This window comes from Anopheles aquasalis, chromosome X (assembly GCF_943734665.1).
Source record: "Anopheles aquasalis chromosome X, idAnoAquaMG_Q_19, whole genome shotgun sequence".
Lineage (NCBI taxonomy): Eukaryota > Metazoa > Arthropoda > Insecta > Diptera > Culicidae > Anopheles > Anopheles aquasalis.
In genome coordinates, this window is record NC_064876.1 from 4,877,869 (window position 1) to 4,894,031 (window position 16,163).

Below are 16,163 nucleotides of genomic sequence, written 5' to 3' on the forward strand. Positions count from 1 at the left end.
TGTCTTTTTCTTTTTTCTTTATTGTTCCATTACCGCCATCCTTTGCGTGATCAAAGCAAGCAGACACCGGATAGTCCAGCAGTCAGTAAAATCCACCATCAGTGTGCAGCTGCCCGCCCAAAACATCACCTACCATCATCATCACAATCGGCATAAGACGCCTGTTTGTTTCCTAGTGAATGTACAATGTCTAGTGTCGCGTGTGGAGTACCGGGGGGTTAGGGTTGAGGGAGAAGTTAACGAAATCACAGATCCAGAATGGGGGGAAGTGCAAAGGGAAGGCTGAGGCATTGGTGCGATCAGATTGGCGCCCAGTGCTCGGCGGTCCATATGAGGGCGTGCATGTGATTGGAGCGATCGCGTAGTAACGCTTCCTTCAGTCGCTTGCCATCCGACTGCTGCTGCTGCTGATGCTGATGCTGATGCTGCTGCGAGGTTGGCGTAGAGGCGTGCAAAGTGGTACGCGACAAGTTGCTGGAACCATGACCGTCGGTGTAGCGCTCGATGAGCGACCGGTAGCCACGGCCCACCGTCACAACCAGTGGCGGCTGGCCACCACCGCCCCCCGCTACTGGTGCGCCACTCCGAATTGGAATGATGCATCGGACATCTTCCTCGTACGGCCGGAAGACGGTAGTCGGGCGGAGAGTCGCCCGTTCGGCCACGATGATGCAGCCCCAGGTGGTGCCAATGTACAGCTCTCGCCCGAGCACGGCTAGCGCACTGATTTGGCACCGGCCAGGGCTGAGCCGCTCGTCGATGGCAATACTCTTGAGGCTTTCTGAGCACGGCACTAGCTTGGAGCAGTCCAGCTTGTGCTCCACCGTTTTGCTGGACGAACGCCACTGGTAGAGGATGTAGCTCGGTGCCAGGTATGAGAACACGTGGTCATCGGGGGCGGCCTGGAGCAGGGCAACACTCAGCCCACGCACCGGCACCGGTGCGCTAAAGTGCCGCAGATGATGCTGCCCGGACACATGCGAGTTGCGCAGCGAGAAGATGCTAATCGCATCGTCCTGCTCCCCGCACCACAGCTCGCACTCGTCCTCCGACAACCAGAGCGCGGTGACGGAGCAGAGACGCTCGCCCGAGCCGAGCTCGGACAGGACAAAGCTACCCTCGGCTGCCGAGCACGTGCTCGGCACCAGCGTCGAGTGGAGCAGAAACAGTCGCCCATTTTCAAGGCCAGCCGCGACACGCTGGAAACGGGCCAGGTACACCAGCGCCACGACCGGTGACGGTTGTGTCGGTTCCAGTGCGTACGAGAAAAGATGGGCACAGTCGGCGGCACCGAACGCATAGATATTCCCCTCTGCATCCCCGATCCAGACGGCACCTTCGACGCCGCAAGCCGTCGTCAGTTTGATCGTTTTCGGTTGATAGGAGGTGCTGCCCGGTTGGGACGGTTGGCCGCTAGCCGACGGGCTGCTACTGTTTCCTGTTGCCATTTCAGCACTCCCAGCACCACCACCACCCGCGGAAGACGAGCCCTTCACCTGGGGGCACAGTATACGATGGTACTGCTGCCAACCGCGCAACGAACCATCGAGAATGTCGATACGGGAATTCGAGCAGGGCAGCCACAGCTCGTACCCGGACACGGTACTGACGCGGCCACCTCCTCCGACCGGCACTTCCACCTCCGTTTCCGTGCTGGCGATCATACAGGCGATGCCGTCCATCACGCTGCCACCGTGCGACAGTGAGCAGACGTCGAGTAGGTGCGTGAACTCGGGGGCGGTCGCGATCGACACGATCTGGCTGGCGGACGGGCGAAGCTTCGGCTGCTGGTCCCAGCAAAGCACCATTAAATCGAGACAGTAGGACGGGAAGTGCGTTTCGCGCTCGGTCAGCATCGGACGGCCCCCCTCGAGGATGCACTCCTTTACCGCCTCATGTCCCTCGAACGGTTGGCGCAGTGAGATCAGCTCGTACAGGTACATGCCAAAGGAAAAGCAATCGACCTTTTCTGTGTACTCCTCCTCGCCATTATGGCGCATGATTTCCGGCGCCATAAAGCCCTCGGTACCGCCGAAACCTTTCGAACCGGACGGCAGCGTAATACGGCTAATCCCGTAGTCGGCTACTTTGATGTGCACCCGATTCCCCGGATGGTCCTCGCTGCGGGAGAGAGAGAGAGAGAAAGAGAGAGAGAGGGAGATAAAGAGAGCGAACGTGAGCGTAACGTTGCTAGTGCCCAGTCACTTACGCGTGCGGCTCCGGAAAGTCCCAGACGAGGATATTCTCCGCCTTGAGATCGCGATAGATTACTCGCCGCCGGTGCAAGTACTCCATCGCTTTGGCCGCCTGCAGGACGAGCGATTGGAAACAGTACGGGCCGATGCGGGCGCCGCTGCGACGGTAATGCCTCAGCACCGCATCTAGTGCCCCCTTCGGTGCGAGATCAAGCACGAGCGCCAGTGGCTGCGTGCAGACACCGACGAGCGGCACGATGTGCGGATGGCGCAGGGTTAGTAGTACGGCCAGCTCTTGCCGTGCGGTACAGTACGCTTTGCAGGCGTGCTGCAATGGATCCCGTTCCCACTTGCCGAGGGCCGCCTTGTACGCGATAACGGCGCTAGGCCGGGCCCTCGGGCCTGGCGCCACCGGTTGCAACATCTTCATCGCGACGTTCAACGGGGCCGTCGTACCGGTGGTGGTGGTGGTGGTGGTGGACGGTGATGATGATCCGCTGCGCCCACCCAGTGGCCGTTTGCGGCAGGTCGCCTTGAACACGAAGCCGAACGCACCGCGACCGAGCAGCGGCCCACGGTTGATCTCATCTGAGCGAATCAGATAATGTCCGGGTAGATCGAGGAAGTTCTGCAATGGAGACACCGGATTATGATTAGTTTGTTTCTTGGTGTCTATCTTTTTTTCCTCCTTTCCCTTCTTTCTTTCTTTCCCTTTTCCTGCTGGCCTTACCACGTCCGGTGTAATACGGCTGAGCTTGATATCACCGTGGAGCGGGCAGGAGACGGCCTTCCGGTCATATGCGGCCAGAATGCACTCCTCCACCATCCACGAGTAGCTGGGTGACTCTTGAGAAGGCTCTACGAGCGGTGTCACCGCCATCGGCGTCATACCGGTGGCCATTGCAGACGGGAGCAGTGGCGGATAGCCATCGATGGAGGTTTCGCTGGAGCTGTCGGCCGTCTCTTGGCCGACACCGGAATCACAGTCGGACATGCCAAGCGAATCTTGCGACTTGCGGTCCTGGAGGATGCCGGGCAGTTCGTTCAGCCCACCGCTGCCAATGTGTTCACCACACACACCACCGGAGAGTGCCCCATGAGGGCCACTTCCACCAAGCTCCATGCGATGCCGGTGGGTCGCTCCCCCACTACCACCACCGTTGCTACCGGCGTTGTTGCTGCTGCTGCTGCTGCTGCTGGTGGATGCTTTCACCTGCGACGGTAAGTTGGGTACGTGGCGGTCTTCACAGTCGCGCAAACACCGGGGACACGGCACGAGGCGTGTCACCAGGAAGCGACCCTCGGACGTGTGCACGAAACGGGTACCGAGCGTCGGATACCAGTCCTCCAATAGTAGATCAATATGGTCGACCGTGAGAGCGAGTAGCTGGGTCAAACCCTGGACACTCGGTTCGAGCTCGTATGACTCATCACTGCTGGCATTCGCGGATGTGCTGGCCGGGGTGGTACCACCGCCACCGCCACCGCCAGTGGCCGACGGTCGCACCCGAAGGGCACCGTACGGAAAGTGAATCTCCAGGATGGAGCTTGCCGTCAAGTCGATATCGCACCACACACCGTCCTGCTTTAGCTTGAACCGGTTCATCGGATTCCGAAACGGTGAACCGGGACAGGTGACGGCGATTTCACGCATCCGAAACACCACCGTCCCGGGACCGTAGTGCAGTGCCAGTCCCGTCTGCCAGACGGCCCAGTATGCCGATAGTTCCGCGCCCGGCTCAAGTCCGTCCAGCTCGGTCGGTAGTGCATATAGGCCACGGATTGCTTCCACGACCTGGCCATCGGCGAGAACGCGAGTGATGAGTCGTGACCAGAAGCCGGACGGGAAGTAGGACATCAGTAGCAGTCGATAGATAGACCGATCGGGACGATGGATCGTCTGAACCGTCACTGGTTCAGCGCTATGGGCAGGCAATGGGGGCGCTGCGGAAGTGGAGCTACATTCCGGCCCGACTGTGACCGCTGCTGGTGTCGGTGAGTAGTGGATGCCGGATGCTGGTAGCTCGTAGGCGTACGGTGCAGGTAAGCCGGCACCGGGCGTTATGTGACGCGCTCGTGATACCCAACCCTTCGACCGGTTGGCGATCTGCCGATGAGGGACGGTAAGCAGTGTACGTGTGTCAGATGGAAGAGTCCAGGCAGTATGAGGCAATACGGCGAGCGAGTTAGCTGAAACCTACCTTTACCGTTACCATCCGGTGCTCGGAGTAGCTGTCCTCCTCCGTCGGTAGCAGCGACGGTATAAGCAACGTCCGAGCGTCCCAGGACAATGCGACCTCGAATTTATTCAGCAGGCTCACGATGTAGCTGCAATCGGTGGCAAGAACATTAGAATCAGAATATTCTTTCATGCGCTTTAATGGGTTGTCAAAGAGGTGTTTGTGCTACCTACCCTCGATTGTTGGTGCTGCCGAGGCAGGAGCTCTTGAAGACGTGCTGCAGGTCGTCCATCTTCATGACGCCGGTCCGTGCGAATGGGTTGATCTCACGCACCGTCACGACGTGGGCAAGCATGTCGCAAAGCCACTGCGGGTCAAGAAAGTAAAGATCCCGAAGCGTCGCGTCATCGTAGTGCAGCAGCACACCATTGTCATGCAGGAACATGGTGGCCTGGTTCAGCTCCGACCAGTCCCGGAAACCCTTCAGGCCGCGCTGCTGCAGCTCGTGCGTAACCAGCTGGCGGTAGCGGTCGGCATCGAGCACTGGATCGGCCCCGGTTTGGCGCAGCCCCGCTACCACGCTACCGATGACGTCCTCCAGCGCGAGGTAGCTCGCTGGGACGCGCTGGTACAGCAGCGGTTCCTTGCAACCGGGCGGCCGCAATGCGAACGCCGTATCGTAGATCAGTCCAGCCAGTAGCTTGATGTTGTGCCCCGTCCGACAGCTAACCTCGATCGAATCGAGCACCCGCGGCAGCCCAATCTTTTCCGCGTCCGACACCGCGATAAACCGGTCGCGTATGATCTGCTGCAGTTCTTCCGCCTTACGGGCCGGCAGGGTTTCGCCAACCGCATCGTAGTGCGTACCGACGATCAGTACCGGCGAGTTGGGGGCCCGAGCCTGGATGTTGCCGAGCCACTGCAGCACCTCGGCCAGTCCCCGCCGCCCATCGATGATGCGCCATAGCACTAGGTAGAGGCTGCGCCGGGACAGGAAGTACTGGTGGGTTGCGTAGTACTCCCGTTGGCCACCAAAGTCCCACGTCCGGAATACGACCGGACCGTGGGCCGACACACCCCGAACCTTCTTTTCGCACACCCAGTCACCGATGTCGACACCGACCGTCGACATGTTGATGCCGCGCGACGTCTTTTGGTTAATGTTCCGGTGGCCCATGCGCTTCGCCCAATGATCGACCGGTTTCTTGCCCCTGGAGGGTCCTTCACTGCGCAGCTGTTCCAGCAGGCTGGTCTTGCCGATGCCCTGCACGCCAACCACCATAAGCTTCATGCGTGCGTACGGCCGAGCATCTTCGTACACGGACTTGAGGTAACCGATGATATCCATCGTTTTGTACTTCTTGCTCTCGATCATCGAGCGTAACGGATCCTGCAGTGAGCAACCGCGCGTATTCAGATTCCACAGCCGCGACAGCAGCCCCATGTGCGGTGGCAGCTCAGTGATGTCCATGTTGCCGCTCAGGTTGAGCACGCTTAGGTTGGCCAGCTCGTGAATCGTGGGTGGGATCTCCTTCAGGCAGTTGTTGCTGATATCCAGCATCGAGAGGTTGGGAAAGATGAGCCGAGACTTGGCCATACCCACTACGCTCCACTCGGCGTCGTCCGACTCACCGAGCGTGTGCACGTCATCGGTCGATAGCTGAATGCGGGTCAGCGAGTTATCGGCGAGGACCAGCGTGCGGAGCGACTCGAGGCGCAGGTGGCGCCGATGGCAGCAAACACTCTTCAACACTGCCGTCCGCAGCGAGGTGATGCTGTTCGAGCTTGTCGACGCTTTCACAACGGTGGGCAGGGCGAGATCGGTCAGCCCACCAGCCAGTGGCTCCTGTATGCTCGCTCCACGGGACAGGATGCCGCTGTTGTTGCCAGATGTAACAGCGCTACCGCCACCACCACCACCACCACCACCACCACCACCACCACCACCACCACCACCACCACCACCAACACCACTGCCAACACTACATTCACTGCCGTTTATATTGGCGTTGGTGGTGCTGGTAGTTCGCTTCGCTTCCTGCGGATTGTAGCACATTAAATGGGGATCGGAGGCGGCGATACGTGGCAGGCTGGGCCAGCAGCTGATCTCGTTATGGCCGAGATCGAGCTGCTTCAGCGAAGCCGGATAGCTGGTGACGTGGCCCATCGACCGTAGACTGTTGTACGACAGGTTGAGACGCGTAAGGTTTACCGCTAGACAGGGCAGGGCCAGCGGGATACTAGTGAAGAGGTTGTTCGCCAGGTTGAGGCTGCTCAGCTGTGACAGTGCAGTGTCGTGTCGGGCATCGGAAAGCCGTAGCTCCTGCTCGGTCACTTCCAGCGAACGCGACCACACGTGGTGCCGCACCAGCTCCAGGCTCGTCACGTGCCGGTTGCGGGTTAACGCCTCCAAACCATCATCCGCACCGGAGGTGCCACTGCCGCTACCGGTCGCGTACGCATGCCCTACCGGCACTATACCGGTGCTATCGCTAGTGAAATAGCTGCCTATGAGGGGCGATGGCAGCTCGGTGCTCCTGGCACAATCCACCCCGACCGTCACATCGGCCGCCACCGGAAGCGATGGCAGATCCTTCAGGAAGTTGAACGCCACATTCAACTCCTTCAGCTTCGGTGCCTTCCACATCTGGAATGGTAGCTGTTGCAGCTTATTATTGGACACGTCCAGGATGGTGAGGTTCGGTAACCGAAACAACAGTGCCGGTACGTCCTCCAACCGATTGTCCTGAAGATAGAGCTCCTCCAGTACTGGGCACAGTGGTGCCGACGCCGCCGCCGCTGCCGCCGCCGGTGGTTGCCCTGCACTGATACCACTGCTGCTACGGCGCCTCAACCACGATACGCCTCCCTGCTGATCTTGCTGCTCGCGCTCGTCCTCCTCCTCCACCTCACCCAGCACCGGTATTCGTTCGATTTTGTTCTGGGCTGCATTCAGCTGCCGAAGACTGCCGAGCCGGAACAGCTCCTCGGGTAGCGTGGTCAAGGTGTTGTGCGAGATATCGATGCGCGTCAAGGCGGCCAGCGCGAGCTGATGAGCTTTCGGGTGTGCCACCAGCTTCCGGTTACACCGCAGGACCGCCTCGCTCAGCCAGGCCATCCGGATCAGCCCCAATCGGCAGTTGTTGTTGTGCCAGTTGATCATGGTGGCCGTGCTGGGGTAGAGCGCACTGTAAGTGAAGTTGCTACCGGTCGGGGAGCGATGCGCCTCACCGTACGCCGCCCCGACCGTAGGCAGCTCCTGGAAGGCGCGCTTGTTGATCTTGTAATCCGGATCGGGGTGTGCCTTGATGGCCAGCAGGCGACAGATGATCGGCTCGTCACCATTCTGTATCGCAATGCCGAGCGCGATCGACTGATCGTCCCGGGCACCGTACTTCAGCAGTAGCTCCACCATCGGTAACGACTTCTGGCGGGTTGCCTCCGCTAGCGGCACATTCGAGAAGCCATATATCTCATCCGACGACCTGGCGAACAAAGAAGGAACGGGATTACAAACGGGACGGGACGACAAATTTGTGTCCGGCCGGCGCACACTTACTTCGGATCATTCTGATCTTCGACGGCACGCGCAATGACATTCGGATCGGCACCGTTCTCCAGCAGCAGAGTAATGACGTCGAGAAAACCGCCCCGGACGGCCGCGAGCAGTGCAGTTTCACGGGCCGCCCCGCACAGAATGTTCAGATCGAGGGGACAGCGCAGCTCACAGTCGCTCGTAGCACCGTCCTCGGCGCCGTCATTCGAATCGGCCCGGCTACCAAGGCTCAGCCGGGACATGATTGCCTGTAGCCCGGACGCTATCTTTCGACCGGTAGGGCTTAGCGGATTTGCCGGTAATGCCGGTGCCCCCGCCGTGCTGCTGCTCGTCGGTGTCTCCATTCCTTCCAGTACCGGCGTCGCCGACGGTACTGACGGTTTGTGGCGGATACAGCGTACCCGCCAGCCAAGCAGTATCGCGACCAGCTGTGGATTGCCGAGCAGACAGCCCACGTACAGTGCTGTTTGGCCGGCGACATCTTGTGCGTTCGGGTCGAATGGTAGACGCCACTCGAGCTCACCGCTCGGATCCCGGTATGACGACAGGAGGTGCTCACCGTACGGGTAGCCGATCAGCAACTGCACCACCGCGCAGTGACCGTTGATGCAGGCCGCATGGAACGGTAGCCACCGCTCGACCGTCACCTGCTGCACCAGCTCCGGAAAGTGCTCCAGCAACACAGTGGCCACCTTCGTGTGGCCATTGTGGACGGCAGTGTACAGTGGGGAGTAACGCGTGACGGCGTGCGCTCGACCATCGGCACCCGCGGCCAGCAGCAATCTTACGATACGCTCCGAACCCGACTGCGCGGCACTGTAACGTAGGAACGATGTGACAACGGATTAATATTACTGGGTAAGGTTGGGTAGTGCGCAATGGCAGGCAGTACTGACAGGAAGAGCAGCGTGTTTGCACCGCCCGGTGTCATGTTGACGATCAGTTCCCGCTCCGGACCGACACTCTCGAGTAGCAGCTGTACGGCAGATTCGTCGGTCGCCGAAACCGCTTCCCTGAGTGCCCGATGCTTCTGGCTTCGGATCTGCTCCCGCGTATCTGCAATACAAAAGCAATTCATATGATGAACTAACATGATTTTCTCTCTCTCTTTTTTCTCTCTCTCTCTCTCTCTCTCTCTCTCCCTCCCATCACCAGAACAACCCATATCCAATCCTTGCCCGTCGCTGTGTATCGATAGTGTCACAAATCTGGTTACTCTTCGACTTCCTACTTCGTTACCAATCAGTGCTACCCAGACGCCGAGTCGTTGGCACCACACGGGGAAAAAAAATGCTTGTACTCTGCATTTGGACACCGCTTACCTGGTATTTTCCATGGTTCCACCACTTCGTCGACGAAATAGTCGCACGCATCGAATGCCCGCTCGGCACCCGGTTTCGGAACTTCGGGGAACATCCACGGTGATGACATGATGATATCGGCTGCCAGGAACCGTTCAACACTTTACCGAAACCGGCTGGCTGGGGTGCCTACCGACTGTCTGATACGTCTCCGCGATTTGCGACACACGATGCGAAAAGCTCAAAGCGTGTGCCCTGGCTGTTGCATGCCGCTTTATCGTAGCCAAAGGTTTCACAAACGAAAACGGCCCACAGAGCCGCAGCGCAACCATCGGCTTACACCGCAAAAACCGCAGGATAAAAAAAACCGGTGGCAGAGTGTCAATAGGCAGGTGTAGCAGCAGTAGCCCAGTGACTGGATTGGAAAATCAATACACGCCACTGCACACGCGATGGATGGGGATGCAAGGGGTCCGGTGGGTCCGGTGTTGGACGAGAAACTTAAAAAAAAAAAAAACCACCAGACAACCACACCACACTCGGGAGCCCACGCTGGTGCGCATGTCCTGACCACGTAGACAGCAGATGTGCGAGTAGCACAGTGGCGGGCGGGCCCTCCGTCACTATCGCGGGCAGAAGTCGGATGGCAAGCCTACCGAAACAAATCCAAGCGAACGTTGCTCACGGAAACGGGGTAAGGAGCAGAAATGTCCTTTTCTTGGTGGGTATTCTATGGGTAAAGTGGTGAACACCCTTGCCCGCTCTTGTTCGCTTACCGGCCGCCTCTTTCAGCAGTTCGACGCACGCTTCGTGTTCGCCGCGTTCCGCCAGATCGAGTGGTGTCAGCCCGTTGCGGTCCTTTGCTATGAAGGAGGCGCCCGCGTCCAGTAGCACCCGGATGTTGCTAATGTGCCCGTGTTCGGCACTCAGGTGAAGGGCAGTCTAGCGAGAGAGCGAGAGAGGGGAACGAACAAGCGTAAACGATTAGCCAACGTGTGGCGTTGCGTGAGCGGTGATCTTACCTTGTGGTCGCACCGGGGCCCAGACGTTGCGTTCACATTGGCACCGGCATTGAGCAGCATGGGCAGGCAGCGTGAGTCCGCCGTAATGGCGGCCGCATGGATAGGTGCACGGCCCCACGAGTCCAGGCAGTCGATCAGATGCACCTCCTCCTGCAGCAGATCCTCGAGCAGCTCCACGTTGTCCCAGAGAGCGGCCTGAAACAGACGAACCATCCTGCGGTGAAGCAACAGTCGGACGCACCGCAGCTCACGCACCTTGCGCTCGAACACTCCCATCCCGCGAGTGCGACGGCGAGCGCGACCGAGCGGACGGCACGGACAGCAAGCAATGGTGGTCTAGGCACACGCGGCGGCCAGCGCCGGGACGCGCCGGTGTCCGGGCGAATGACCTTCCGTGCGGTAGACACAGAGTCACCCGCGCGTCACCAAATACGATTAGCGGACCACACAACGTACGCCATTGCCAGTCGAGCTCGGCGACTAGCGCCGAGTGGCCACGCGGTTGGCGCTTGAGGATGGCCGATACATCTAACCCGATTAGCGGGTAATTAGGTTTCATTTAAAGGTGCACCGAGAACATTCCCGCGTGCAGCTCCCTAATAGTGCAAAGAAGACACCGGTACATCATCGATTGATTTATGTCTGATTTCTATGTCTCCGTTTATCATTATCTTTACACCGGACCGGGCTACTGCTATCAGGCTATCCAATCACACGCGGCATGTTGTCTCATCAAAAAAAAAAACAGAAAAGAAATGAAATGCAACAACTCTGTCCCTTTTACTGACCGGTGATAATACGGCGGTCGACTGACGATCAATCGCTTCATCGGCGTAGAGGTTCGTGAGGAGTAGGCCGACTGTCCAATTCAAAATCTAATGCTGAGCCCCTGCAGCCGGAGCACTCCAAACGAAGCTTAATTGAGACTCATTTCCCGGTTACCCACTTTGCGGAGATAAAAACATACCGGGTGAGGCACAGCCGGAAGCATAAAAACGGCCAGAGAGAGAGAGAGAGAGAGAGAGAGAGTGCGAGAGGAGCCGCCAATGAGGGTTGAATCGCGATGGATTGGTTGATGGTCCACCTTTTTGGTCAGAGGGGGGGGGGGGGTGTGTTTTGATTATGCGAACTGTGAATGTGTTGATTGATTGGTGGATTTCGGTGTGCACGAGCCGTGCAGCTTGGGCAAAGGGTCGGGTGACGCCTCAGTACTGGGACTAGCCGGTCTGGCCACCGCTGGGCCTCTGGGCCGGACGCTTCCACGCAAAGATGGATTACCTGGTGCAGCAGCCTGCCGGGAAACTCCTCACTCTCCGGCGTTGGCGTTTGGTCGCCCATACCGTAGCCGGAACCGGAGGCCGGCTAGCCGCGCTGGGTAGCTTGTTGTGGGGGGGGCCCGTTGGATTTGCTCCGTTCGTCGTTCGCGAGGGCGAGGTTGGTTGGTTGGCGTGTTGGACCGAGCAACACAAAACACACCGCCCACTGGGGCGCACTTTCCTCCGCGGTCCACTTTCTGCTCGAGTTTCGCTTAACTTTTCCCTCCGTTTCTCCTTCGAGTTTCTCTCATTTGCACTCGCTTCTCGGCAACGGTGGCCCGTGTGGCGTGCTGCACGATGTGTGTGCGCGTGTGTGTCGAACTGGCCACCGACCGGTCACGGCCAACACTTCATGTGGTCCCGCTGTGTTCCGCGCCCACGGCCAGGCGCCAGGAGAGCTACCTTGGCACCGGGCAGTTGTGCTCGCAGCTGGGAGGAAGAGATGATCACTTTCTTTTCTTTTTTGTTATGTTTTTCGTTGTTGCTGTCGGTGGTTCTTCTCCTTTGTGTGGTTTTGCTGCTCCGTAGTTCTCTGTAGTGGATGGGAGCGGGCGGAACATACGATAATTGGTAACGCGCGGGTACTACGTATACCATCGAGGATTCCCTAGCACCCGTTGACACTGCGCAGGTCCCTTTTAGTGTGGTTTTGGGCCGAGGGTATGCAGCATGAACTGGCCAGCAAGCAGAGGAGTAGTCCTTCCTCAGATCAATCAGATACCACAAGGACCTGCGCGCACGTGTGTGCGTCTGTTTATCAATGTCTATGTTTTGCGTCTTTGCCGTTGCTTATCGCAGCGGGTTAATATTATTATCTTGCTCGCGTAATTTAGCTCCACACACTGGTGCTCCGGTGGCTCCGGAACGACTGGCTGCCCAGTGCACGCACGCGATGCAAATAGGCCCGTCACGCAATCACCGGGACACGGCCCAACGTGCAGAACATGTTCTCATCGATTGAGGAGGTGACGATGATGAGTTCTTCGGCCCGCCACTGGAGTCTCAAGACTGGGGTTTCACCAGCAGCAGCAGCAGCAGCAGCAGCAGACACCATACACTAGTCCGCAACACACAAGGTTGTTGATGTCTCCAGTGGGCTAAATCATTACACCACACACGCACCCCCCCTCCACTACACCACTACTCCTGCTGCTTTTCGGCTGCAGCAATAGAGTATCGCATGTTTTGTGCGATTGTTTGCTGCTGGTGCTTCCGAATCTGCGAAGATTCGGAGATGTTTGATCTCTTCTTCTTTTTACGGGTCTTTCTGATGCGTTGCTGTCTTTCGATCGCTCCTGACAAACAGCTGTTCGCGTTTGACAGCTGACAGGGTGCGTGTGAAGCGTTTACAAACAAGGGACACCAAAAAAAAACAAAAAAAGATGCACCGTGCTTAGCCGCGAGTTTCGCAGAGAATCACGTACCATGTATATTTTAATTTAGAAATATTTTGAGCACCTCCCACCGCCCTCCCCCCCCCCCTCCACCTCACCTTCACAAAGGAATACGCGTAATTGACTCATGGCGGTTCTCTGGCCCTGGCCTCTGGCTGATATCGCACCGTCGCGATCCGCTGGCGCGTGCGATTCTTCTTCACTTAAATTCAAATCCCTTGCCAGCAGGGAATCCACGGTTAGAGAGATAACATCAAGGCACTTTCGATGGTCGGCTTTTTTTCCGTCCCCCCGCCGCCTCAGTCAATGATCTGCATGCGCATTTCGTTGGTCAGGAAGGACGCGACGGCCGAAAGGACCGCCCGCTGCGCGGACACATTACCAGCGAGCAGGGGCAAAATGACGACCAGATCGGTGGGCTGGAACTCGGCCAGCGCGCCAAGGATGCGCTCCTTCAACCGTTCCCGCTCGGCCACCGTCAGCTCGTTACGGATGATTTGGCTGACGGGTTTGAAGTTGTCACTCATTGCGTACGCCACCAGGCCACCGAGCGCACCGCCGACGAACAGCCCGACCGGGCCACCCATCATACCGCCCAGAAAGCTGCCGGATCCAGCGATAGCTGCCCCTTTGGCACTGCTCTTCATCGTCACACGCATGGACTCGCGGTCGGTCAGCGAACCAACGGCATCCAGCAGCTGACGGGTGTTGATCGGCATCCTCGGAACCGGAACGGAATGACCTCCACAATCGTTGTATCGTATCGCTGTGACACACTCTAACGGGCCGAAGGTCGACAAACAAGAAAATGAGGTAAGGCGAGATACACGTTCGTGTAGTACAAAGGTGACTGCGATTGCAAAAGAATGGAGTTTGCGCTTACCTCCGAGTGGTGCTGAGTTTCCGGTCCTTATCGGGGATTAGCTGATCGGTTCATTGGCGGGGTGTGCGATAATTAGATCGGCCCGTTAGCTCCTTAATCATCGACACTTACTGTTGCTTACCGTGCATATAGGTTCGTGGCAATGCACTTCGCTAGAATGTTTAGTATCAATTCTTGGATCTCGAATTGTAAACTTGTTGCTGGGGGTTTTGATTATCAAAGGGCGCATTTACCAAAATGGGCAAATAAGCACACGCATGGCCGTTAATGGTGACCATAGGTACGCTGGAGACATCAATGACCCAGAGGCACTTGCCTACAACAAAAAAAAAAAAAAAGTTACTGACTAGTGCCACCATCAAGGCTAACGTGTGCTCGACAAACAGTTTCAGCGCCAAACATGTACAACGAGCCAATGTAAAGAGATATCCGCAAAAAGCTGAAAACTTTCTGCTGGCGGGTGCTTTTATTGTTTCGTTTACTTGCTGGTTCCTTTTGCCATCTATTTTCACTCCATTTTCCGTTTGAGAATCCATTACTGGTTCGCCGGAACCGGGAAGGAAATCCACAACGGTCGCGTGTCGCATAGTTAACATTCTCGCTTTTCGCTGCGTTTTTTTTCGCGCTAATTTTCATTCACTTTCCATTTCGCATCACAACTGTACCCCACCCCGCACAAAAATTCGTAACACCATCAACCACACGGTATCGTCTCAGCGACGGCACCGGTACCGCGTGGTATGACGGATTAGTTTAAACATGTGGCGTTGAATGCCGGAAAATTCCGGCCGCGCGGAAGGCCGTAACTAACCAAAAGTGTGCACGAAATGGTGGTAAGTGATGATGATAATGTTAATAATAGTTATTGTAAAAATAAGAATAATAATGTTATGGTCGCTAACGCGACCTACCCTTGTAAGAACGATGAATAATAATGAAACAATCTTTCCACAGCAACACACACTCAACGGTAAATTGGTCGGCGCCGAATCGCGTCGTTTCGACTACGATTCGGCGCCGGTTTCCTGTTTCTTTTAACTCCTATGCCTCGCGATTCTTCCCCATTTTGATCGGTCGCTAGTCTAGCTCATTTTGCTTTTTGCTTGGCAATTTCCCGCGCAATTATTCGATTCAGTTCGCGCCAAAGAAAAGCATTGTTGAGGAATGAGAGTATTTTGGGGTTTCCCTATTTTTCGTTATTCGTTTGGGTTCATCTGCGTTCCCCCGCCTACATCATATCCTTGGCCGAAGTTAGCATCTCCTCATAGCCCGGTTTAGGTTGGTCTGCCGGCTGCCTGGAGCCACTTTTCAAGGAAGACCGCGAATCTCGGTCGCGGTGCTTTGACTTCTTACTGCTCTTTTTCACTGGCGTTTTGCGTTTTACGTCATTGGCACCCTCCACGCTGCCATCATCCGGTGGCGAATTTATGGATACAGCCATCCCATCATCGCCCACGGTTACTATGGTGTCCTCCAAGTGGTTGCTCCGCCTTGTGGATGTTTGCTTTTTGCCAGCGCGTTTACCAGACGACTGGTGGTTATGGGCCGCATCGGGCGTAGGCTTCTCGTCGAGCATTAGTATCATCGGGCTGTTCCCACTGTCGCCCTCTTTATCTTCCTTCTTTTTCTTCTTTCGCTTCCGGTCGTTACCGTGTGACGGTTTGTCGCTGCTGGCGGTGGTATCGGTTACGCGCGTTGACTTCCCGCCTTTCCTTGCACTCGCTTTTGCTTCACTGCTAGAACCGGTAGTAAGTTGCAAGTGAGTCAGACTCAATCCAGCGCTACCGCCCCCTGCCGATGGTGATAGTTTCGAGCTGATAGCGGACGCTGCCGGCCTCCTTACGGGGCGTTCGTCCTCTAACGGTCTGTAAAGGTACGAAAGTGGTGGGAAGATGGGGTGAGCTTGGTTCACGAGACGATCCCAATCACACTCGCACGCCAACTTACGCGTCAAGATCGATGTCCAGCGCACGGTGCGGATCGTTTGGATCTTCATTATTTTTGTCTTCGGAATCCGAAAGAATCGCACCCTCGGGAAGCTCAATGACGGTGTTCACAATGTGCAATGGCTTTGGATCTGAAGATGAGATAAATTCAAGGAAAAGTTGTAGAAAGAAAAAGCGAGAGAGAAAGACAGTGGGAGAAAGAGATATTTTAAAACATATGAAAAACTAGTTGCTGGCCTCTAGGATGGTTCTAGCTTACCATCACTTTCCGAATCCGACTCTTCTGAGTAGCGTTTGCCTTTCTTGCCGCGCTTTTTTGCCTTTTTCCCAGAGCTCTTGGAGCCCTTCGATGTGCTCCCTCCGGCATCAC

At 56.9% G+C, this 16,163-nt stretch overlaps 3 protein-coding genes across 5 annotated transcripts in view; all 3 read right to left on the bottom strand.

Annotated features, from left to right (window-relative positions):
* LOC126570232 (leucine-rich repeat serine/threonine-protein kinase 1) lies at window positions 1-12,849 on the bottom strand. 2 transcript variants are annotated; one of them, XM_050227830.1, is made up of 10 exons: window positions 11,533-12,849; window positions 10,255-10,449; window positions 10,009-10,174; window positions 8,828-8,987; window positions 7,935-8,747; window positions 4,609-7,860; window positions 4,397-4,523; window positions 2,926-4,302; window positions 2,210-2,823; window positions 1-2,121 (listed from the first exon to the last, which is right to left on the bottom strand). In XM_050227830.1, the coding sequence occupies exons 1-10, from the start codon at window positions 11,590-11,592 to the stop codon at window positions 300-302; spliced, it is 8,586 nt and encodes a 2,861-aa protein (XP_050083787.1). In that variant the 5' UTR covers window positions 11,593-12,849; the 3' UTR covers window positions 1-299. The 2 variants fall into 2 exon arrangements, with proteins under 2 accessions (XP_050083787.1, XP_050083795.1); XM_050227838.1 differs by lacking the exons at window positions 10,009-10,174; window positions 10,255-10,449; window positions 11,533-12,849 and adding an exon at window positions 9,254-9,543.
* A 104-nt stretch (window positions 12,850-12,953) lies between these two features.
* LOC126570498 (protein C19orf12 homolog) lies at window positions 12,954-13,996 on the bottom strand. The gene is made up of 2 exons (XM_050228295.1): window positions 13,848-13,996; window positions 12,954-13,742 (listed from the first exon to the last, which is right to left on the bottom strand). Exon 2 carries the CDS (start codon window positions 13,681-13,683, stop codon window positions 13,264-13,266), a length of 420 nt encoding a protein of 139 aa, XP_050084252.1. The 5' UTR covers window positions 13,684-13,742; window positions 13,848-13,996; the 3' UTR covers window positions 12,954-13,263.
* A 269-nt stretch (window positions 13,997-14,265) lies between these two features.
* Window positions 14,266-16,163, bottom strand: part of LOC126570271 (AP-3 complex subunit delta) — a 7,206-nt gene continuing 5,308 nt past the window's right edge. For both annotated transcript variants that reach the window (XM_050227906.1, XM_050227896.1), the window contains 3 exons: window positions 16,053-16,163; window positions 15,795-15,924; window positions 14,266-15,712 (listed from right to left, as the gene is read on the bottom strand). The exon at window positions 16,053-16,163 is cut by the window's right edge and continues 45 nt beyond it. In XM_050227906.1, the coding sequence (XP_050083863.1) occupies window positions 15,076-15,712; window positions 15,795-15,924; window positions 16,053-16,163 (878 nt within the window). In that variant the 3' untranslated portion in view covers window positions 14,266-15,075. The remainder of the gene's footprint in view (window positions 15,713-15,794; window positions 15,925-16,052) is intronic.

What these genes read in the sequence shown, in the direction of transcription:
- LOC126570232 (XM_050227830.1), bottom strand. Translation starts at nt 11,592, where the DNA reads ATGGGCGACCAAACGCCAACGCCGGAGAGTGAGGAGTTTCCCGGCAGG. An exon ending in GGCCCCGGTGCGACCACAAG is followed by an intron (nt 10,175 to 10,254) that starts GTAAGATCACCG and finishes CTCTCTCGCTAG; the next exon opens with ACTGCCCTTCACCTGAGTGC. An exon ending in GCCGTATTACACCGGACGTG is followed by an intron (nt 2,824 to 2,925) that starts GTAAGGCCAGCA and finishes TCTCCATTGCAG; the next exon opens with AACTTCCTCGATCTACCCGG.
- LOC126570498 (XM_050228295.1), bottom strand. Translation starts at nt 13,683, where the DNA reads ATGCCGATCAACACCCGTCAGCTGCTGGATGCCGTTGGTTCGCTGACC.